The 24,902-nt window shown below is 40.9% G+C and overlaps 1 protein-coding gene across 1 annotated transcript; it reads right to left on the minus strand.

Annotated features, from left to right (window-relative positions):
- Positions 1-474: 474 nt before the first annotated feature.
- Positions 475-17,552, minus strand: LOC149300171 (phosphatidate cytidylyltransferase 2-like). Its single transcript, XM_089485583.1, has 13 exons — positions 17,496-17,552; positions 11,351-11,493; positions 9,135-9,231; positions 8,947-9,044; positions 8,184-8,323; positions 5,688-5,746; positions 5,215-5,297; positions 3,860-3,947; positions 3,592-3,660; positions 2,796-2,948; positions 1,913-2,032; positions 858-961; positions 475-604 (listed from the first exon to the last, which is right to left on the minus strand). The coding sequence occupies exons 1-13, from the start codon at positions 17,550-17,552 to the stop codon at positions 475-477; spliced, it is 1,341 nt and encodes a 446-aa protein (XP_089341709.1).
- Positions 17,553-24,902: the final 7,350 nt, after the last annotated feature.

A 24,902-nucleotide genomic window follows, 5' to 3' on the forward strand; every position in this document is an offset into this window, starting at 1 on the left:
ATCGGCACTGATCTTTAAAAGAAATTATGTTTACAAGATAATACTTCATACCTGTAAAGGTATTTTAAAAAGGGAAATTTAAAAACGAGAAAGACACGTAGATTAAAAAATTGGATTTGATTCCCGTCTTTTAGCCTCTTATGTGCTCCAGCAGTGCAAAGCTATTAAAAAGGCCTTTAAACCACCCCTTTGTGCATTAAAATATGAATGGACTTAGTCTGTGCATGAGGCTGGGGTCAGGCCTAGGATGCTTGGTAGTCCACAGGTAATCATCTAACGGGATGTCTTCTAATGGATGAGACTTTCTAAACAGAGCATAACGGAAACAGACAAAAAGAAACAAGAAAAAAACCCAAGTAACAAAAAGGTCACAAGACATTTGCAAAAAGAATAATGGAAAAAAGGGACTTTTTCTGCCCTCTCCAGCAGCACAAGAGGTCAACGAGTCTTCTCTCACAAGGAGCTGGAGCGGCTTTATGCTCCTTCACCATTTCCCAGCATCCCCCTCTCAGTTAAATGCGACTTCAGCGTGTTGAAAATGTGGATTTGTTGGTCGGGGCGCAGGGTTAAAAACTGCTGGATTAATTTGCTTGGGTTGGGACCCCTGCAACAGAAACACAGCCGGTAAGGAGAATATACATCCATCTCAGCTACTTTCTCATGCTATTTAAAGCCTCATTGCAGCACGTTTTCTAGTCTCTTAATTCTAGACATATAAATAGGGATGGGTGATCGCATGTTATTAATTATGCTGACCTGTGGGATTGCCCATTGAAATAAAGAAGTAAAAAAGTTTAATGGCCAGGAATTTAACACCCATGACAAAAGCAACTTACCCAGTAAGATCCAGTGCTTACCTAATGAAGCTTGCGATGTACACATTCACAAATGTGGCCATTAAATACTGGCAGTCAAATCTGTCCATTATGCCTCCGTGACCTGGGATCGTGTTTGCAAAATCCTGCAACCAAAAAAAGTGACAAGTATTATTGTCTGTGAATGCGTAAAGGTGCTCTCAGATATGAACGTACAATTATTTTAGGATGGTTTTGAAGAACATTTTAGTAGCACAGGGTGCTTACTTTGACAAGACACCAGCGTGCTATGCGTGAAGTCATCTGGGTTTACTCACTAAAGCAGGAGAGCTGGAGTCTACATAGATTCACTATGATCATAAATGGCCAACAATGCAAAACTTTCCTGCATGAGGGGCTGAGGTGGCCCTGCATAATGTACAAATCAATAGATGAGACATCTTTCAAGAAATCTATTGAATCAAATATGCATTATACAAGGCTCAGATTTACTAGAAGCCAGGTTTGGCTCTTCATAACTCATAGTGAAGACAGCAAGTTAAGACAGCAATTCTGCAGACACCAGCAAAACAATGATCGATCATACAGGGTAGAGGCCTATCTGAGAGAGGAAATAAACAGCTGTGTTACGACTAGGCAGATCCAAGTGTAATAAACACTTTATCCTGAATGATACATGCAAGAGATGGACTCTGACAAATAACGTATCTTTTACACTTCTTACACCATCCAGGGAAACTCTGCATGTGGACAACGCTTAATGTTCTTACTAGTGAGGAGGACACAAACTTATGGGGATCAGTAATGAGACCATCAAGAAAGGGCAACAATATATATCCCTCTGTCATATAATTCCCATTACCGTCAGAGTAAAAACAACGTTTCTTTGGCTTTTAAACACCAGTGTAAGATGGCTCATGAATATTTCAGTCAATCACAAATTTCTTTTTTTATGTGTATATATATGTAACCTAAACGTTTGTTGGAAAGTTAAGTATCCTCAGCACAAATGACAGCGGAGTGATCTGATTATACATAATTTAACAGAAAGTCTAGAATGTGTCCGCGCTCGCAGCCTCCCCTGCAGCAGGAATTACTTTAATCTTGAAAGCTCTCTTGAAACCACTGGCGAAGAATCCTCCAAACGGCCCGATGAGGGAGGCAAAAGTGGAAAGGGCAATGCTGTGGATTTGGAAAGGATACATCCAGATGGTCTTCTGCAAGAGAAAAGAGATCCTGTGATACACTTTTAAGATTAGTGACAGACAGCACCGAGAAAGTGTTCTGCTTCAGAATTATAGAATAGATGTAAAATGGGTTATACTTTTTTTTATGACCCGAGGTCACAATACTTTAGTGTCCAATCTGATTAATGCCCTTCCCTGCCTCCTCGCAAATGAGGACAACAAATAGCAAATCGATTTTACGCTGTGAGTGGGGGAGGGGGCAGAATTTTCCATGTTAAGAAAGAACACTGGATGGAACACCATATTTCTCCTGATAAATATTAATGTTACATTAGCTGCCAGGATTATTAATGTGCTATATTATACAACGGATCTATAGATCACCCTCGTACAGATCCTTTCACCCCATACGGCTATGCAGGTTTCTTAAGTGATCTGTAGTGTTCAACAGTCGCCCACAATCAATTTTGTGTACGTGGACATGAATTCATTTTGGTTTGTAATCAGTGTAATTAAATGTATTTATTTTCAAGGTAGAGGACTGTTCTACTTCAAAGAAGGTAATTTCTGGCAAAAAGGGACAGAACCAGCACACAATGACAAGGCTGCATCCACCCTTCAAGGCCCGGTAAATGACAGATCTGCTGTAAGACAATGTGGTATATTTCCCCTCTATTTCCAAGATCCCACTTGAACGTGTGCCATAATCTCATGCGGTTGATAATTTCATGGTTCAACAATGAACCAGGATCTTTGGCACAGGTAAGAATAATATCATTTCTTCAGTGCTCACCCAGCTGATGGCAGACTGTAAGACGGCAGGAATGTGATATTCTTGTAGCTGGAAGAGCTCGCTGGGCTCGCAGTCCACGGTAAAACGATTTGTGTCATTGTTAAACTCCACCGGGCACACAAAGTGACTGTACCCGGACATGACGTAGGACAGCTGGAGAGAAAAGGGTAAAGAGAAAAAATGTCGGTGCGCTAAGCTAGTCTCAGGCTCAAATAATACAAATGTATAATACGAGGCCTACCAAACAGTGTGAGCATGCTGCAAATACAGTGTGTTGGCTGTACAATGTATACAAAAAACAAAATACTGTCTGCGCTTCTCACCCTAATAAAGTTGGCAACAAATATATAAACATAATATAAATGAGAGGTTTTGGTTATATGAAAAGAAAAGGGTGAAGAACAAAAAAGCGATTACGAGTATACATTTGGCTACAAAACGCACCTGTGAGACTGTAAGGAAAAATACTTAAAGGGTTAAGTGAAAAGAGTATTTGAAAGCAACTTCAGGTAAAAGAGAAAGCCAGGATAAAAGGCAGTGAATAATTTAAAAGCAGTCATCACATTTTGAGGATTTTTATGGGCATAAATGGAAAATCTATTTAGAGTTATAAAAAGGGTACTTTGTTGTACTCGACTGTCGCCTTCTAGGCTGGTCTTAAAGATTACGCTCAAATGATTATTTGCGTATGCTGGTCCGGAAAGAACAAACATTTGAATAACAAATATGGCAGAGCGTGAAATACAGAGGGGTTTATCCAGTGACCTTCCTGCTATTCACAAAGACTCAGACTTACCAACAACCCAAAGAGTACAGTGGAAAAGAAACCTCCAATAAAGCCTTCCCACGTCTTCTTCGGTGATAACTAAGACCAAAAAATGCAGGAATTAGTAAATTAATAGCGTGAGGTGCTGCACCAGTAAAATGTCACTTCTACGACTATATTCAGTGTAAAAATATTGACTTTGCTAATATTTCAAGCACCATTTGATGCATTCACCCATCTGTGTTTGGTGACCCACTATGGTTCCTGTAACACAAACCCTTGATGTTGTTGCACTGACCTTGATAAGTGGAGTACGGCCGAAGAAAAAGCCAAACATGTATGCCATTATGTCATTACAGATCACACATGAAATGGGCACGATAAACCTTGAAGAAGAGAGGGGAAGAAAATATTCAGAAAAAAAAAAATAACAAAAAAACCCAAAAATGGCTATTCATTCATAGGCAAGAAAAAATTATAAAGAGCAGCTAATGGAGTGATCCAGTTGACCGGGCCATCAGACTGCGGTAATAAGACCACTCTGACAGCCCAGCTGCCCCTCGCTAAAGACAGGGAGAGTTTGAACACAAGGGCTTTAGGTCGTTCCTCTAAGTATTGTGATCCTGCACCCACACAGGGTACCAAACAGCACGGTCCTCTAGGGTATTAACGCCACATCTCAGTTAGGTAATCACCCACGATTTATTTGTAGTCCACGTATGAAGTTATTTACAGGATTACACAGAACATAAATTCCCTACAAACAAAAGCCTAGCTCGTCTGAGCGCTTACTCACATATAACTCCCTCACTACTAAGGGTCTAAACTAAAACAAAACATAATCCCACCAACCTCTTTGATGGTCTCTTTTGTGCATAGCAAGCTCTGCTGCTTCCAAACAAACTCTCTCTCCCCCTCTGTCCAACAGGTCAGGTTATATTGCAGTCAGTGCAGCTAATTACTTGCAGCTGACCAGTGCATTGGAGTCAGCTTAAACTCCCGGCCTGGAACCCGCGTCAGTCCAGGTGCATGTAAACTGCGGGGTGGAGAACCAGCCTGCCCTATATGTCGTATAAAACCCTGCAAAATCGAGGGGGAATGTATACCCCTTCCACGACAACACCCCGCACCTTGTTACAGTACGTAACTATAAAGCGAAGTGTTTCATCTAAGTATATTGTCGATGAACACAGGGAGAAACCAAACCGCACGGAGAAACCTACTGAGAGAAAATCCCAAGACAAAACAGGCTTTTGGATCTCGTTAAACGTATTAATTCACATAAAAGGTTTGTTTACAACAAAAATCCAGGTTTGGAGGCTTCTGGGCTCTAAGAAGAAACATAATGGCTGTGTGCACTGGGCTAATATACAGCAGCCATTATAAATAACTACCTGCCTATTCCTACATGACGTTTCTTTCTGTGTGTGAAAAGCGAAGACATTTCAGTCAGTACCCACTAACCTCAATGGCACATATCATGGCTTGTCTCCTTTAAGCAGCGGGTGTTAAGGAACGTTATCGTTATTGCTGAGAGGATAAAACCACTTTTCTAACATAACTCAGTGTTCCTTAAAAGTAAAGAACCTATGAATTACTAAAGCCTCATCAAGAACATGCGTATACAAAATCAATAAGGACTTGAGAACTCACCAGATCATACCCTCAAACAGGTTGTGTATGATAAGGTGCGACTGGGTGACAACAATCAGCAGGGTGACATGCGTCCATCCAAACTACAGAAAGAAAACAAACACAAGGAGTTCTTTTTGCATAAGAAATCTGTGGTTATGAGTACTACTAACCCTTTGGGAGTAACACTCCTAAAATCCACTGTAACACATATCTGTCCCATATGATCATCAATCAACAATATTTTATTTGGAATTATTTCATTGGCCTGAACAAAACACTTCTACATGGCTGGATATTGCTCAGTAAGGTAGGCGCCGCACCCAAACTTTTACAACTGGGACCTATACATTTGTGTCAGTCTACTAAACTCTATAAACACATATACAAATGGCACCTATAAATCAAGCTGGCTCTATTTCTTGTTGTCGGTTCCTATATTCTATATGGATTTTCTAGTCCTCTGCTGAATCAGATGGAGCGCATATACGTACCATGTAGAACTGCAGACGATAATGCTTCTTCACCAGGCTCAGCACAAACATGCAGAAACCTTTACAAAGAAAACCAATGTTCATATAGAAATAGATACAGTGTAATAAAACCTTCCCTCATCAGCTTCCATTAATGGGAACGGTGTTCTCCTTTCCTTGTCTCGATGTCACCCTTGACTTTGATCTCTTGCTCACCCACCACTCACTCCCCCATCTGTCCCTCCCTTTTAAGCTATTAATACTGAATATATCGCAATGCTGGAATAATTCTCACTCGATAATACTAAAAATGAAAAAAATGATGTGTGCAGTCGGCCAAAGCCTGCAAATTTATTCCAGGTGTGGTTCGAAGGGATGGTTTGATGTGTGATAAATCTCTATAGATCATAGCGCCAAACAGAATTATCATGAAACCTTTCAAAGAAAATATTAGGGGCACGCTTCAAGCACTGGAAGCCCTCTACGAAATACTTACATTATCATAATTAGTGAGAACTTTGCTCAAAGCACATTCATGGAAAAGAGCCAATAAAATATTAATCACTTTGCCATTTCCTTGCAAAAGAGAATGGCCTGGTATCCCATAATGTGGCCTATCACGGACTTTTCCAGTACAACGTGCAAATGTGGGTTTTTCACACATTTCTCCCTGCTCCCGTTTGACATAGAAGACTAAAAGCTTTAGAACTACAAATTAGATCAGTTTCTCCCACTTAGCTTAGGGAGGGATTCAATTGAAGATCAGGGCAAATGCACCCTGTTTTATAAGATCTATTTAACCATGGCAATAAAAATACTATTAGTCGCTGTTAGTTTATTTGGCTTGTTTTTCTCTCAGATATCTCATGGTGCTGCCACAACCACAAGGGATTCTGGGTAGGCGCATGCAAATAAGGTAAAAAATGATCACCTTTGCCTCTATATCCACTTTATATATGGATCCCTTGAAAGTAATTGTGGTGGCAGCACCATGAGATTTCTGAGGGAAAAACAAGCCTTCTGGCTTGTCTGGTGTCTGTAGATGAGTGTTTAATAATACTTCTACTACCCCTTAAAATTAAATGGAAGGGTTTCCATCACCTTTTACCCACCATCACTTATATATGTATATATAAGTTATGTGGCGTCATTGCAAACAACCTACAAGATGGCAGCTGACAATAAACCTGGAACTTTCCTTTTAATATTTAAGTCATAAAAAAAGTTGTCATTTTTTTCTAAATTTGAGATGATTAACAACAAAGAAACATCTGTTTTTAAGATAACTAAAATAATGTAACCTCACACACAAACTAGTGATATAATGCAGAGGGTTGTTGTGAATGGGTGTTTCTCAGCCTGTACGCAGGTATTAAGTGGAGTGCCTCAGGGGTCTGTCCTCGGTCCTCTTCTTTTTAATTTATTTATAAATGATCTCCCAAGCTGCATTGAGAGCCATGTTACAGTTTTTGCTGATGACACAAAATTAGGCCGGGTAATTCAGACTAATCTTGATGTTTCTTCTTTGCAGGAAGATCTAGACAGAGTTGGGGACTGGGCGTGCAAGTGGCAGATGAGGTTCAATATAGAGAAATGCAAAGTTATGCATTATGGTAAAAATAATAAAAATGCAACCTATTCTTTAAATGGAATATCCTTGGGGGAAACTACCAATGAGAAGGATTTAGGAATAACGGTTGACAACAGACTTGACAACAGTGCGCAATGCCAGCAAGCAGCTGCGAGGGCCAATAAGGTTTTGGCATGCATAAAAAGAGGTATTGATTCAAGGGAGGAGGATATCATCTTGCCTCTTTACAGATCATTGGTAAGACCTCACCTTGAATATGCGGTACAATTCTGGGCACCGGTCCTCAAAAAGGACATTATGGAATTAGAAAGAGTGCAAAGGAGGGCTACGAAATTAATAAGGGGATTGGGAGATACTAGTTATGAAGAGAGACTAAAAAAGTTAAAATTATATACGCTAGAAAAACGGCGACTCAGAGGGGATATGATAACATTATATAAATATATGCAGGGCCAATATAAAGAGCTCTTCAGTGACCTGTTCATTAACAGAAATGTACAAAGAACAAGAGGTCACCCTCTGAGACTGGAAGAGCGCAGGTTTCATAGACGACAAAGGAAGGGATTCTTTACAGTGAGGACAATTAAGGTATGGAATTCACTTCCAAGGGAGGTGGTGTTATCCAATACATTAGATACCTTCAAAAGGGGCCTCGAAAGTCATGACACAGGGATATAAATAGAATAACATTAATATTTTAGAGCTTCTTGATCCAAGGAGAAATCCGATTGCCTCTTGGAGTCAAGAAGGAATTTTTTCCCCCTGATGGCAGAATTGGAATTAGCTTAATTAGGGTTTTTTTGCCTTCTTTTGGATCAAGAATAGGAAGGTTAGGTAGAAGGGTTGAACTTGATGGACTTAGGTCTTTTTTCAACCTTACAAACTATGTTACTATATGCCATGACAGGACCATGAATGATATTTACCAATCAGATACAGAGCAAAGGAGATGAAGCGATGGTATTTGCTAAGAATTCTTAAGGGCTCTTCTCTCTGGACCAGGGTGAAGAAGTAGTCTGTGACAGTCTCGCCGTAGAAGAAGTAGTTCACACACAGCAGGAAATACCTGAGGGAGAGATTACATATCATGGATCATCTAAAAATACATCAAACTGCATGAAAACCACTAAGCTGGACACTTATTCTACAGACAATCCCAGAAATACCACCGTGCCAGACACCCCTCCTTAGAGCTATAGGGGGGGTTATACTTCACTCGGAGCGCTAGCTTAGGCAGTAAAGAGTTAATGGAGATTTCTGGGATGCTTCTCACCAATACACATATTGCTGGAGAGAATGCTGGCACTTTGATTACTTTCAAATCATTCTGGCTTATCTGTATTAAAATAAAGGAAGGGGATTAACAGAGAATTAGTCCACGAAAGCTCTGTTTCCTAAATGCTGGATTTCAGGTGAAAAGTAAGCAGTTTAACTCCTGATCATGAAACATTTCAAACCAAATAGATTGATTTCCACATGAGAAAAAGCACGCAATCTTATGTGCAGCTTCCTGCACACACCCTGAACAGCAAAGTGCTGCAATAACGGGCGAAGAGATAAACATCATTCTTTGAAAAACTGATGAAAAAAGAATCTATACGATTTCATGCAGTGAGGTGTTTTAACGGGTTTGCAGTCATTTTAACAATTATTTGCATGTAGGATTGAAATGTGTCGCTCAATACACACCAGCTGAGGGTGCGAAACCAAGGGAGGTCGTAGGAATGGTAGACATTATAACCGATCATGATGATCTCCTGGAAACACTTGATCTGCACACACATCACCTGCAGAAGACACGGAGAAAATATATATATATATATTTAAATAAAAAATACCACAGCAGATTAAACACAATCCCCGGAGCCCAAACTCACAATCATCATGAGCACGATTGGTCCCAAGTAGATGATGATAAAGAAAAAGGAGATCATTGCCAGAGTGAGGATGCCTCGAACCCACCAGTTCTTCCACCTGAAGGCAGAAAACAATTACAAGACCTTGTCTAATTACTTAATATATTTGTCAAAATCACACATGTATTTGAAGCCATTTAGTTAAAAGGTTCAGGCTATTTTACGTTGGCAAAGTCAAGTTCAGCTGCACTGATATAACAGATCGCTTCCCTGCCCTGAATTCACCTCTCATGCGCTCGCTCCTCCTAAAAATTTCTTATTGCCTTACATTCTTTATATACTTAATATTTTACTCAATACACGTCTGTTGGTTTGAACTAAGCGTTGTAAGGTTTGTAACTCTTCTGTGTTGACCCTTTGGGGAACTTCCAACATTTCTGGAACTAACTGGAGATAACTTAGGATGGTCTTGGTTACCTTTCATCATGTCAAAGGAGAAAAGGTCTCATTAAAGTAACATGAGATTGATACAGGGTTCAATTATTTTGTAGGCAACTATATAAAATGTTCCAGATATTTAACAAGATAGACGGACGCTCTCACTCATTCAATTTTATGATCCTAAGATACCTCCTTCCCTCTTCCCCACAGCTGAGCAGATGTCTTCACATGATTACCGCGTACGCCGCGGATTCTACATTTGAAGGCTATGTGCTATGGCCGGGAAACAGTAAATACTCTCCTGAGCTCGTAACAGAAGGCAGCTAAGGAAAAATAAACAGATCAGCGCAGGAAAGTCCAATGATACAAGTTCCACGTATAGTAAAGAGTCTCGCACATCAACAGATAACCATATAGAAAGAAAATAAGATAATACCATCAAGCATAATGATGCATTTAGAGACATACACTAGCAGTTTAGAAAACATCCAATGATAATATATGTGAGGTGTTTGTGTAACAATGGTTTGACAGAACCTTTAAAAAGCGGAAAAGCTTGACAGTAACCGATAAAGGCCTGTAAGTGTTGTGTCAACATTTTATGCACATCGTATGGCACTTTGTAAGACTTCAGTCATATTAAAAAAAAAAAAAAGTACGTGTCCTGTCTTTTCTCCTACGACAATCTGTCTCCACGGCAGAAGGCTCCTTTACGACTGGCTGCTTGTTTAACATTTTTTTTCAGCTTCCCAAACCTTTTTTCAACTGGTGCATAGATTCAGAAACAGGAGGTAGTTTACACAACAGACTAAAATATACAAAAACTATGGTATGTTTATACGCATTTTTGACACTTGATATAAAGTTAACTTTGGTGACAGTTCCACAGAACGAGCTGGCCTGCCGCAGTTGTCAAGCCTTTTCTGCTACGCATTCCCCACAATTCTGAATATCTAAAAAATAAAGCTAGTGTACAATCGATGGTCTCTCTAACCATCCTTGGATAGATCGCTTCATACAGAGGCAGACGCAGTCAGAATAACATTTCAGTAAACATTAATGATTGTATGTTGAATAAACAATTCTCATGTTTTAATAATAATTGTAAATGTTTGAGTAACAAAAGCTGCAAGGGAGGTAAAGCTTGATTTCCCCCGCGTACTAATACATCAGGGATCCTCGCCAGCTGGGGCCCGACGATGGCAGCGACTTTCACTAATCTGCTTACTGTGCAGTCAGAAAAGCCTCTGCGGCTCTCTATTTGAATCATCGTTTATGTAAAGCTTGCATCCAACTACAGAGACATTACGTTAATATTATTGTTCACAGCACAGTCATTTACTTTTCCTATTATTTTACAGAGCAACGTACAAGAGGACAGTAGGACAATGTATCTGTCCTACCAACAACTCCACCTGCCTGCTCATCTATCAATCCTAGGTAGCATACAATAGTGCTCTGTCACTGTGTGCACACACACACACACACACACATATATATATTTTTATTTTTTTCTAAATGGAAAACGAGGAACTTGTACGGTATGAGGGCTAATAGGCAAGTATTGCTGTGACCTATGCAACGCACTCGTCCCGTCAAGATCATTTGATCATGGGTCTCTTCACCTTTTATCTCTGTCCAAATTGTTGTGTGATGCGTTACTCCTTATGTCCTGTGTGCTCACTTTACAGTGCAAAGGAATATGAATGTCCGATATGAATGAAATATTATTAACTACATACACCAATTCTGGGCTCAAGAACCTTCTGAAATATGTAATCTAGACAAACTGTTACCTGGATGACAGGTTGGACAAGGCCCGGTTAAGGACTTCTGGAGTGTCATCTGTAGGAGTTCCTTTCTGCGCCCCCCCAGTTTCTGTCTTACTTTCGCTGTCTGATGCCGTCTCTCCATCAGTCTTGGGTTCAGATTCAATTTCCTGAAATGTGCAAAACAAGAAATGAATGCACAATGAGACACTATTCCCCCCCCCCGCATCAGTATTTATTGCAACAGTTTCCAAAAGCCTGCATATTATCAGTTACAAGCAGGTTGCCTATTTTCAGCTTTCTTTGGTGCACTTTGTTCTAGAATAGATACGGTCCTACAAAGTTTAAAATATGGATTTTAAATCGAAAGATTGTAAGATTTTAGATTGTAAGTTCCTGCGGGAACAGGGCCCCTCATTCCTCTTATATCTGTATGTCAATTGTTGTATTGTACTTGTCATTATCTGTAACCTTTTCACCTTGTACAGCGCTGCGGAATCTGTCGGCGTTTAGAAATAAAGAATAATAATAGTGGATTATCACACTGCCTGCCAGAGGGCTCTCATATAGCTTTAAACCCCAGTAAAGTCAATTAAAAAACGTAAGCAGGAATTGCAGCGAAGCTTCACAAAAAGCAAGCAGGGTTCCGGGTTGTATGGGTAGAGGAATTAGTAGCAGAAACAAGGAGGTGCTTCGGCTGCTTTACAGATCTCTGGTCAGGTCTCACCTAGAATATTAGAAGGTCTGGAGACTCCATCTCTAAAAGGACAGTGACATTTTGGAAAGGTCAGAGGAGGGCTACCAAAATGGTAAATGGTTTTCAGGAAATTATCACCAAACTCAGTTTGTATAGCTTGGAGGAAAGAAGAGATGCTACAAGATACACTATATGGACAAAAGCATCGGGACTCCTGATCATTACACCAAGAGGGATTTTTTTGACATTGCTTTCTAAATACATAGACATTAATATGAAAGTGGTCCACCTTTGCAACTATAACAGCTACCCACAAGACTTTGGAGTTTCTGTGGTATTTTTTGCCCATTCATCCAGTAGAGTATTTGTGAGGTTGGCATTGATGTTGGATGAGAAGGCCCAGCTCACAATCTCCATTGCAGTTCATCCCAAAGGAGTTCAATAGGGTTGAAGTTAGGGCTCTGTGAGAGCCAATCCAGTTCTTCCAAACCTTGGTCTTTAAGATCTATTTCTGACCTAAATGTTCCTTAAACTTCCACCCCCTCAGTCTGCGGTACAACCTGCTTTTATTTCTACTTATTTGATGGCACATTTGCCTTTCCGGAGCCATTGGCATGGATGGATACCAGCAGGGTTCAACTGCAAATCATCCAGCTACAGGGAGATAAAAAAAGCATGAGTGTCGTGCTAGTGGTAAAGGAGCACTAAATACTACGGGAGAAAAGGGATGTCAGTAAAGCAGTTTGCTTCAATGATCCCTGCAAGCAAATTAAAAAAAGTCACTGCTCCTTTAAACAATCTGTCATAAAACCTTTGAACTTGCTATTTTTAGAACTAAAATGATAACTGTATCCCGGTATACAGATGGCTCCTCTGTAAGAACAACTGCTTGTTCCATAGCCTTATTAATTTTGAAAATTAAAGGAGGTTTTAAGACTTAAAATTAATAATAAACATTCTTGAGAAGGGAAACAAAATAAAAAGATGGGCTACCTTCATCCTTCAAGGTCAGACATTTCTTGTCACTGATTGGCTGTTTGAAGAAACCAATCAGTGGCAGGAAAACAGTCCCTTTGAAAGGGACAGGAGTGCTTGTCATGCGTGTGCACAGGGGGTCAGATCTCGTCCACAGCTTTTACAGAGGGTATTGAAGTGTACCACGTGCAGAAGAATAGCTGGGGGTAGGGGGAGGGGCACATGTATATGGTGGACACCAAGGAAATTTAGAGTGCATATGACGGTAGGAGTGTCCTTTAAGGAGTACAAAATATAAGAATTCATAAATGTTTTAAAGTAAAAATATTTTCACATTAAGCATGTTTTTAATCATTTCATTACAAACATCTAAAAAAATGTAAAATGTTAATACAATGTACAGATACACTATAAACGCAGCCGTTCACTTATGCAGTCATCAGTACAATGATTAACCCCGACATAAAATGAGAAAATCAGAGCCCAGGCCTCCAGCAGTTTTTTAGGATCTCCTATGTGATCAATCACATTAGCCTGCATTTACAAGACACGCACCGTGGGGGATGGGGTAGACTTGGAACAAACTAAAGCATATATGTGATACTAAACACATCTAGCGAACTACACAGACCTTGACTGTTTATCTAAAACCAGATTCTCCTCTCTCGCCTCGTTATCACAAACACTTTTCCATTTATTTATTCATTTATTTTCTTGATGAATTCTCTTTTGTACGTCATCTCTCTTAAAAACAAAAAAAAACACAATTTCCAACTATTTCAAAGACTAAACTGGATGGACATGTTAAGAAAAAAAAAATGCAATTCCATTCTACATGTTAGGTTCAGAATTCTTAAAAAAAAAACATTTTCTATTTTGCTAGATTTTTTTTTTTATATTATAATTTCCAAAAAAGTATTTGCATTCCTTTCATAGTAAAAGAGCTATAGATCAGGTTCAAATGAAGAAGGTTTTATATGAAGAGTGAATGCGCGTTAATAGCCTATTAATTAAGCCTTAGCGGCTTTATTTTTGGCTTGGAATTATAGGTTTCCGGTGGAAGTAATTCAGTCCTACCAGGTTACCGTGACAACCACTTCCTGAGGATTGTCTTCTGGTACGCAGGAGCTGCCTGCAGTCATCCTGACCCTTCTACCATTCGCTTCACATCCGAAATGTCATTAAAGCCCACCCTCAGTATCGCAAGAGTAACCGATGCATGTATTATCCAGGAGACAGGACCCAAAAAGTTAAAAGGAACACTATGGACTCGGCTCTTGAATCAGGTTAACTTCCAGTTATTTTAACACCATATAGTAAAGCAAAAAGATGATAAATACTAGAACTACATGTTGAGTTTTTGGCACACACCTTATTGCAATGAAACCCTGACATGCACACAGATAAACTTAAATGCCAATAATTATTTTTTGTTTATTTTTTTATTACTAGCATCAGATTAAAAATGTGTTTTTCAAAAATATTTTGCTGATTTATTTTTAGAAGCAGTTGTAGTTTTTGTATAATATAATGTGTGTATAATAGACAGGGCCTATCAGACTAACATCCTAACTCCTTATCATACTGTGTGGTAAACAACAGAATGGCTCAGTCTTAATCACCCCGTTGGACACTGTGACTAATGCAAATCTGGGGAGGATCGAAGTACAGTAGCATTGTCACAAAGAATCAGATCAGTGTGGTGTATGAGCAGGTAAAGTCATCCAAAATATCACGTGACCGACAACAATGGCAGCCGTCAGATAAATGAACATTAGTGGAACCAAAACCAGAGATGAAACCAGGATTTTGTCAGTGCTGCTCTACATTACAGTTTACAGCGCTGGGGTGGGGTATTACAGTATACAGAGCTTGGGGTATTATTATTTATTATTTTATATAGCGCCATCAAATTCCGTAGCGCTGTACAATGGGTACCGTATGCCGTGCTGGGGGGGGGGGTATTACCATATGCAACGCTGGATCTTATGCTCAAGGAGAAGCAAAGAGACTTTACCGAATGAAACGTTCTTGTGGAGTTAATAATATATCCAAACCAGACGCAAATCCAAAATGCAAAACAAAAAAATGAGTCTCAGCCCGGTGATCCAAGAACATTCACAGTTAAAGTGAACGTTAGATTTTTCCCTCTTGGGCACACGTGCTCCCACATTACACTTTAACCTACTTCCCAGCATTTAGTGATAGATAGATAGACAGACAGACAGACAACCGGCTTAACCTAAAGCAAAAAACTTTAACCCCTTGTGACCATGACTGCCACAACTCTCCCCAAAGTATGTTTTTGTTTAATAAACCATTAAGTGTGTGGGTAATACATACTTAATGCTGCATTTGAAGTACTTAACCTGGATGTTTTCCACAAATACTTACCTACCTCCCATCCGACACTCTTCCCTCACGACCGGAAAGCCTCCCGGAACTTGGAATATTGCAGAGAAGATGATGATGCGTGCAACGTAGCATGAAGTCATCATATAACTGCAGAGGACCCAATGGCGTCTGATACCCCATACACAAGCCAAAATTGGCAACAAGCCAGCCTTATTTTCAGCAATAAATGGCTTCTTGCAAGTAGCCTATGATGTCATCAGAAGATGTCATTGTCTGGGGGAGAGGAGACGTTGGGGCGCTGTGAAGACGGAAGAGACGGCGGCTCGTGCATATGGAGGGAACCGGGACGTAAGGACACCTTGCATGGAAATCTTCACGTAGGGTTTTCCAACACACTGCTCCCCCTTTAAATCGAATCCGTCACTGGTCCTAAATACCACATTTTCAGCTCAGTAATAAACGGACATTATAAAAGCCTCTGACAGACAATGTCTCTCTAGACCCCAACTACTGTATAAACTATTACTATTTTTTCAACCCTCAAAAGAAAGCAAACTTTTGTAGAACTTGCAAACCACACAACCACGAGCCCTACCCTTACCCCATTGGACAGAATACGTACTATATGGGAATATATAAGCCAATAATGTTTTAAAAAGCCTGGATAAGCTAAGCCAATAGAGACAGCCTGTCCATAAAAAAGAAACTACTTTCTCATTACCATTATTCAATGCCGTTCATGTGTCCGCTACATAAAGGTTCCTCGTGTCCAACCCAAATATCATTGGACTTCCTCACTAGAAAGAAATTATTATTTCTATAAACGCAGCGCATATTATAGTGAATGAGAAACCCATGCATAAGACCACCAAAATGATGATAAAAACAAGGACTGGTTTATTATAACATGACGGCATTCTAGACAATCCTTGTGATCGCTCCTAGAAACACTGCGTTTAGTCGTCTATAAAAGAAACCAACTGCTTGGAGCATTAACCTGCCACATATTTAACCATCCTTGGGTGTACACTTGCCTTTAACAGTACCCAAACACTCCTAACTGGTTATAAAGACATCATTTTCTAATCCTTTTCTACAAGGAGGCTGCTACTATATAGAAATATCAATAATGCCCACTGCTAACAGGGAATGTAAACAGGCAATATGTCACCGCTGTACTGTTTCACACGTAGAACGCTGCCGTGGCACCTTTAAGTCATCATGGGGCTATATTCAAAGACCACATGAGACAAATACATGTCATTGGTGTAACATTTCAGTAAGTATGATGTCAAACGACAAACAATTCCCAACTCCAGCTGACGCTTCTATGATAAACTCTGGCATATAGATAAGCGGCCTTCGGTACGACTTATGAACATATTCCCTGCCACGAAGCAACCGCACGCAATAACCTGACGGGCACAGGGGGTAGTTAGCGCCACTCTGTTTATAACCTGACGGGCACAGGGGGTAGTTAGCGCCACTCTGTTTATAATTACTTGACGGGCGGCAGTAAACGCCACTCTGTTTATAACAGGGTACAGAGGAGCACCCTGCGGTGTAATCATAGGGATCTTATTATAAAGCAGAATAATAACGTGTGCTTCGGGGAGCAACATGTCAATCCCCGCCAGATGTACACAACACCCATATTACACTACATTTACTCATATAGCGCCAGCAGACTCAGTAGCACTGTTGCAATCAGAGGCAGTAAAATGCATTTAAAATCACGCACAGTAACACATACTGGTGTAAAAAGACCTTACCCAACTCCCATCATAATTATCCAGCCAAAGCCTGGGTGATCAGCAAACTGCAGCCCACAATTGCCTCCCTCTCAGATGGAGATGTCAGCTACCCGGTATATTTTACAGCATCAGTGTTAAATCCCTCAAAAAAAAGCATGACGTCATGCCCCTGTAAATACCACCCTCCCGGTCAGGGCTGATCATGATTAATAACCCGCAACAGCAAATGCTTTCCATCACACAACTGGATGTGAGGGGCCAGCCATTACCCCCCCTGCCCAAAATACGGGTCCAAGTATCCTGTCACAACTTGCATGCTGCTCATTTACTGAATTGGTTAAGTCACATCCTCCGCTCGCATCCCGCACACCCGCAGCCCCCTCATATTTACCTTATCCTTGTCATCGGCGTCATCTTCCTTGATCAGCCTCTGCCTCAGCTCCGTCATCTTCCTGCTACACCGACACGGCGGGCAATTAATAGAGTCGAATAAACGATATTTTAGGAACCCTCTGACGTGCAGCTCCTTCCCTCACCTCTTCAGGAGCAAGCGCGCGAATGCTCGTACCCGAGCGAAGCTGTCGGAGACTCGCTTGGCTTACTGCAACCCTATTGGCTGATAAATTGCCAACGAGTTCAGCGGGAGCGAGCGTTAGAGCTCCCTGGCTCCGCCCAGCATTGCTGATGACGTGAGGAGGATGCAGAAAGAGCACGGCTGTCCCTGTTTCGGACCCAAATCCCGCTTTCCTCCCCTGATGTCTTCCTTTTCCCTGGAGCGCAGAATACTTGCTGAGTACGAGTGTTCTGTGTTCTATAGCCCTTAAAGGTACAATAATTTGTAAATAAATACAGCAAACAGGTTTAGTGAAATTATCCATTTAAATTATTATTTTTTTTTTTATATAGCGCCATCCTATTCCGTAGCGCTGTACAATGGGTAGACAGATTATTTCAAGTAGTATATAACATAACAATTTCACTTACAGAACAACGGGTGAAAAGAGTCCAGTCTATTTAACCCCTTAATGACAATTGCCGGTCCTGGCACGGCACGGAAAAGCATGTGCTTTACGACAATTGACGTGCCAGGACCGGCACGTCTTTAAACGGGTGCAGAAAGCGATCTACTATCGCTTTCTGCACCCAAAAAGCGTTGCTGAATGCCTCGACCTCGAGGCATTCAGCAACGCCGCGATCGGCACGAAGGGGCCATCTCTGGCCCCTCCACGGGGCGTCAACATCCGCCATACTTTGTATGGCGGCGGACGCCCGTTTTAAAAGCGTTTAGGAGGCGATCGACGATCGCCTCCTAAACTTAAATGGTGTCGCTGGAATGCCTCGATCAGGAGGCATCCAGAGACACAAAACACTAACCTTTTGATGGGCTGTGACCGCTCCGGAGAGCGGTCACAGCCGCAGCTGCCGGCAATCTTCGCCATCAAGGAAGATGGCCGCCGTCCTGTAACAGGAACCACAAATTTTAAAAGTTCGCTAGATGGTCCAGACCATCTAGAGAACTTTGGCTCCACTTGCAGGTTGAATACAGGTACTGCATTCACCATGCAAGTCAATGGAGCCCAGCTTTCTAATCACAGAGTGATTAGTAAAAATAAATTAAAAAATAAAATTAATAATAATTAGAAAAAAATAGTAAAAAAACAGTAAAATGTAAAAATCATTTCCCACTGATGTCACTATCAGGGGAACCTCCAAGTTGAAAAAAAATGTTAAATTTTTTTTAAAAAAAAATAATAAAAAAAAAAATATATATATAAAAAATATATTTTTGTGAGCAAGTCCTAAAATTAGCATATTAGCTTAAAACAATTCTCGCATGGAAAGAGTTAAAATACTGGCATATTAAATGCCCGTGGGGTGTCTACTTTTAAAAAATGTATGATTTGATGGGGTAAATTGAATTGGCCGGGTTCAACAACGTCCCAATTAACACGGGGGGAAGGATGGCCACACATCTAATTTCCAATTAGAAAAATGCACACGTACCAAATGTGGCCTTTTAGTTCCCCCAAAAAATGACACACCCATGCATGTGGGGTATCACTGCACTCAGGAGATGTTGCTGAACACATTATGGGGTGTCGTGTGACAGCGGCATATACCAGGAGCTGTAAATTCATACATAAAGTAGGTGTGTGTGGGAAAAATACACACACAAAAATATTACTGCAAACTTTGAAAAAATGCTGGTGGTAAAATATGTGCATGCAAAGAGTTAAAATACCAGCATTTAAAATACCCTGTGGTGTCTAGTTTTGAAAAATATATGGTTTTGTTGGGCACACTGAAATGGCCCGGCTCAAAGATGTACCAAATAGGGCATGGGCAGTGGATCCCAAATGCCAAAGTTCAACATTGAAAAAAGCGCATGCCCCAAATGTGGCCCTTTTGCCCCAAAACAGCCAGGCAAAATCATTCATGTGAGGTATCGCTGTACTCAGGAGATGTTGCTGAACACATATTGGGGTGTTTTGTGATAGTGACATATACGAGAACATTTTAATTCATACCTGAATTAAAATGTGTGTGGAAAACCAAATGCAAAAAAATGACTACCACAAAGTTTGACAAAGACTGGTGGTAGATATGGTGCATGGAAAGAGTTAAAATACTAGCATTTGAAATACCCTGGGGTGTCTAGTTTTCAAAAATATATGGGTTTATTGGGCACACTGAAATGGCCCGGCTCAAAGATGTACCAAATAGGGCATGGGCAGTGGATCCCCAAATGCCAAAGTTCAACATTGAAAAATGCGCATGCCCCAAATGTGGCCCTTTTGCCCCCAAACAGCCAGGCAAAATCATTCATGTGGGGTATCGCTGCGCTCAGGGGATGTTGCTGAACACATATTGGGGTGTTTTGTGATAGTGACATAAACTAGAACATTTTAATTCATACCTGAAGTAAAATGTGTATGACAAAACAAATGCAAAAAAATGACTACCATAAAGTTTGACAAAGACTGGTGGTAGATATGGTGCATGGAAAGAGTTAAAATACTAGCATTTGGAATACCCTGGGCTGTCTAGTTTTCAAAAATATATGACTTGATGGGGTAAATTGCATTGGCCGGGTTCAAAGATACCCGAAATGGCACATGGGGGGAAGAATTACCAGATTTGGAAAAAATGGCTTTGAAATAGCAAAACGCTACCTGTACTTATTGCCCCATAATGGGTAGAAAAAAGCAAAAAAAACATAAAAACATTGGGTATTTCTAAACTCAGGACAAATAGAATCTATTTAGCAGGTTTTTTCATTACCTTTTATAGATGAGTAAAAGATTTTTCAACTAAAAGTTAGAAACAGTCATTTTTTTCTAAATTTTTCACCATATTTTATAATTTTTTTAATAGTAAATAATATGATACAATCAAAACAATGTCATCTAAAGAAAGCCCTTCTTGTCCTGAAAAAAACAATATCTAATGTGTGTGGGTTCAGTAAACGGGAAAGAAGAAAATTACAGCTAAACACAAGCAGCGCAGAAATGTTAAAAAGGCCATTGTCACAAAGGGTACAAAAAGTAAAATCAGCCTTTGTCTCGAAGAAATAGCTCAAAATAAGTCATTAAGCTGCCAATCTGGCCAATATATGTACTTTAGTGCATCTGGTAGCTGTGGTGTTCCCCTTGCATTTACCCTTCCCCCACCCCAACCATTTTCCATGCAGGAGATGTTTTCGCTGCCCCCCCAGACGCATCTTACCAACCCCCCCCAAACAAATGCCAGTCTTCAGCCGCTTGATGTGTGGAGCAACGTGATGAACCCCTTATGGACGGAGGACGTAATATTACATTCTCTGCTTCTTTCAACTATCATGAGTTCTCACCGTGATGACCGCTGCAGCAGACCGACCTCAGACCCCTCCAAGCATATTTTATTTGTGGCATTTAGTAATGCTTGTATGTCTTCATGTTTGCACTGGTTTGTTTTTTTTTGCGCTGTTGATGTTTTTTTTAATTGGAGAATTTATTTCAAGACTCAGCATGAATGATTTTTGAATCGCCAAAAAAGGCCATGGTGGAAAGGGATCCCCGAGAAATGTTTCCTTCTGCAGAGGGAGACATGGTAGCCCTTAGCCCCAATGATGTTTTTAGTGGTCCTCCCCCTTGTGATGAAGGAATAAGACAATCCGGATCTCCCGCAGGCTTTCTGCTCTTTCCAAAGGACCTTCTCATTTATCATCTAATATCTTTATAGGAGGGCATCCAACAGCAGGGGTTACGGCTCCAGCCCTTTTTGTTTAACCCCTTCGTGACAAAGGCTGATTGATTTAGCTGTAATTTTCTTCTTTCCCGTTTACTGAACCCACACACATTAGATATTGTTTTTTTCAGGACAAGAAGGGCTTTCTTTAGATGACATTGTTTTGATTGTATCATATTATTTACTATTAAAAAAGGTATAAAATATGGTGAAAAACTTTCTAACTTTTAGTTGAAAAATCTTTTACTCATCTATAAAAGGTAATAAAAAAACCTGCTAAATAGATTCTACTATTTGTCCTCAGTTTAGAAATACCCAATGTTTTTATGCTTTTTTCTGCACGTTATGGAGCAATAAGTACAGGTAGCGTTTTGCTATTTCAAAGCCATTTTTTTCAAATCTGGTAATTCTTCCCCCCCATGTGCCATTTCGGGTATCTTTGAAGCCGGCCAATGCAATTTACCCCATCAAATCATATATTTTTGAAAACTAGGGTATTCCAAATGCTGGTATTTTAACCCTTTCTAAGCACTTATTCTACCATCTTTGTCAAACTTTATGGTAGTAATTTTTTTGCATTTGTTTTTTCACACACATTTTACTTTAGGTATGAATAAACAGGTTCTGGTATATGTCACTATCATAAAACACCCCAATATGTGTTCAGTAACATCTCCTGAGTACAGCGATACCTCACATGAATGATTTTGCCTGGCTGTTTGGGGGCAAAAGGGCCACATTTGGGGCATGCACATTGTTGCACTTTGGCATTTGGGGATCCACTGCCCATGCCCTATTTGGTACATCTTTGAGCCGGGCCATTTCAGTGTGCCCAACAAAACCATATATTTTTGAAAACTAGACACCCCAGGGTATTTTAAATGCTGGTATTTTAACTCTTTGCATGCACACATTTTACCACCAGCATTTTTTCAAAGTTTGCAGTAGTATTTTTGTGTGTATTTTTCCCACACACACCTACTTTATGTATGAATTTACAGCTCCTGGTATATGCCGCTGTCACACGACACCCCAATATGTGTTCAGCAACATCTCCTGAGTACAGTGATACCCCACATGCATGGGTTTGTCATTTTGGGGGGGAACTAAAAGGCCACATTTGGTACGTGTGCATTTTTCTAATTGGAAATTAGATGTGTGGCCATCCTTCCCCCCGTGTTAGTTGGGACCTTGTTGAACCCGGCCAATTCAATTTACCCCATCAAATCATACATTTTTTAAAAGTAGACACCCCATGGGCATTTAATATGCCAGTATTTTAACTCTTTCCATGCGAGAATTGTTTTAAGCTAATATGATAATTTTAGGACTTGCTCACAAAAATATATTTTTTATATATACCGTATTTGCTCGATTATAAGACGACCCTGATTATAAGACGACCCCCCAAAATCTGAATATTAACTTAGGAAAAAAGAAAAAGCCTGAATATAAGACGACCCTAAAGGAAAAAAGTTTTACCAGTAAATGTTAATTCATGTAAACTATTTTTTTTAATAAAAGCTATGATTGAGAAAAATATTTTTTTTGTTTTTATTTCTTGTATTTTCCAGCCTGTCCCCCAGTTACGCACATCTGCCCCCAGGCTTGCCACACCAATATGGCACTGTGGCCCATGATATGCCTTTTAACCCTCTATATGCCACTGTGCCCCATGGTATGCCTTTTGACCCCCTATATGCCACTCTGCCTCCAGAAATGCCTTATACCCCTATATCCCATTCTGGCATTTAGGGGGTTAAAATGCATATTATGGGGCAGAGTGGCATATAGGGAGGTATAAGGCATTTCAGGAGGCAGAGTGGCATTAAGGGAGTTAAAAGGCATTGTATAGAGCACTCTGCCTCCAGAAATGCCTTATACCCCTATATGCCACTCTGGCATTTAGGGGGTTAAAAGGCATATTATGGGGCAGAGTGGCATATAGGGAGGTATAAGGCATTTCAGGAGGCAGAGTGCTCTATTAAATGCCCCCTTAACGCCACTCCAGAAATGCCCTATGCCCCCATTTAACTAACACACACACACACACTCTCTCCCCCCCCTCCCCTCTCCTCTCTCCTCTCTCCCCTCTCAGCCCTCTCTTACCGGTGCTTCCAGCCGGGGCAGCGGGTTGACGTCGCCTTCTGCTGCAGCCGGAAGGAGGTGGAGTTGGCAGCGGGGGTTTGTATGCGTCCGTCGCGTATACTTTCCCCGGCTGTCAGAGATCAGAGATCTCTGACAGTCGGGGAAGGTCTACGCGACGGACGCAGACAACCCCCGCTGCTAGCCACACCTCCTTCCGGCTGCAGCGGACGTTGTCTACGCGGATCGCGTAGACGTCAACCCGCTGCCCCGGCAATACAGCAGGAAGCACCGGTAAGTGTGTATGATGGGGGGGGGGGGTGAGACAGGAGGATCCAGGTCCCCTGCAGCGGTGCGGGGGATCTGGATCTTAGTCTCCTAATCAGACTCTATTTGAGGTCTGATTAGAAGACGACCCCGATTAGAAGACGAGGGGTATTTTTCAGAGCATTTGCTCTGAAAAAAACCTCGTCTTATAATCGAGCAAATACGGTATATATATTTTTTTTGCCTTTTTTAAATTTTTTTAACATTTTTTTTCAACTTGAAGGTTCCCCTGATAGTGACATGAGTGGGAAATTATTTTTACATTTTACTGGTTTTTTACTATTTTTTTTCTAATTATTAATTTTATTTTTAATTTATTTTTTCTAATCACACTGTGATTAGAAAGCTGAGCTCCATTGACTTGCATGGTTGAATGCAGTACCTGTATTCAACCTGCAAGTGGAGCCAGAGTTCTCTAGAGGGTCAGGAGACCGTCTAGCGAACTTTTTAGACTTTATTTATTTTTCCCGGGCCGCCGCCATCTTGCTGATGGCGAAGATCACCGGCAGCTGCAGCTGTGACCGCTCTCCGGAGCGGTCACAGTCCATCCCCAGGTAAATGTTTGGTGTCGCTGGATGCCTCCTGATCGAGGCATTCCAGCGACACCATTTAAGTTTAGGAGGCGATCGTTTATCGCCTTCTAAACGCTTTTGAAACGGGCGTCCGCCGCCATACAAAGTATGGCGGATGTTGATGACCCGGGGAGGGGCCAGAGATGGCCCCTTTGTGCCGATAATGGCGTTGCTGAATGCCTCAAGGTCGAGGCATTACAGCAATGCCGTTTCGGTGCAGAAAGCGAAAATAGATCGCTTTCTGCACCCGTTTAAAGACGTGCCGGTCCTGGCACGTCATTTGTCGTTATCGACTTGAATTTCCGTGACGTGCCCGGACCGGCAATTGTCATCAAGGGGTTAAACAAATGATTATGCATACAGGTGTGTGTACAGCACTGCGTACATCTCCATGGCACCTGCTGGCTGTAGAGAAATATAATAATTGGCATTTTAATGGGAAGGTGGTAGGGTAGAAGGCACTGCTTATTCACTGTATTTTTATTTTTGGCAGGGGCCACTCAGAACAAGAGTGCAGATCCTTTATAAATGCACCTGTTTTTTCTTTGTTGCTTGGGCAGTTAGTCCTGCGTCCTTCCAAAGACTCC

This window comes from Sceloporus occidentalis, unplaced genomic scaffold (genome assembly GCF_023333645.1).
Source record: "Sceloporus occidentalis isolate IW3139 unplaced genomic scaffold, rSceOcc1.0.p SCAF_26, whole genome shotgun sequence".
Classification (NCBI taxonomy): Eukaryota; Metazoa; Chordata; class Lepidosauria; order Squamata; family Phrynosomatidae; genus Sceloporus; species Sceloporus occidentalis.

What these genes read in the sequence shown, in the direction of transcription:
- LOC149300171 (XM_089485583.1), bottom strand. Translation starts at nt 17,552, where the DNA reads ATGACGGAGCTGAGGCAGAGGCTGATCAAGGAAGATGACGCCGATGAC. An exon ending in ACGCCGATGACAAGGATAAG is followed by an intron (nt 11,494 to 17,495) that starts GTAAATATGAGG and finishes TGCACATTTCAG; the next exon opens with GAAATTGAATCTGAACCCAA. An exon ending in GCCGTACTCCACTTATCAAG is followed by an intron (nt 3,661 to 3,859) that starts GTCAGTGCAACA and finishes TTTTGGTCTTAG; the next exon opens with TTATCACCGAAGAAGACGTG.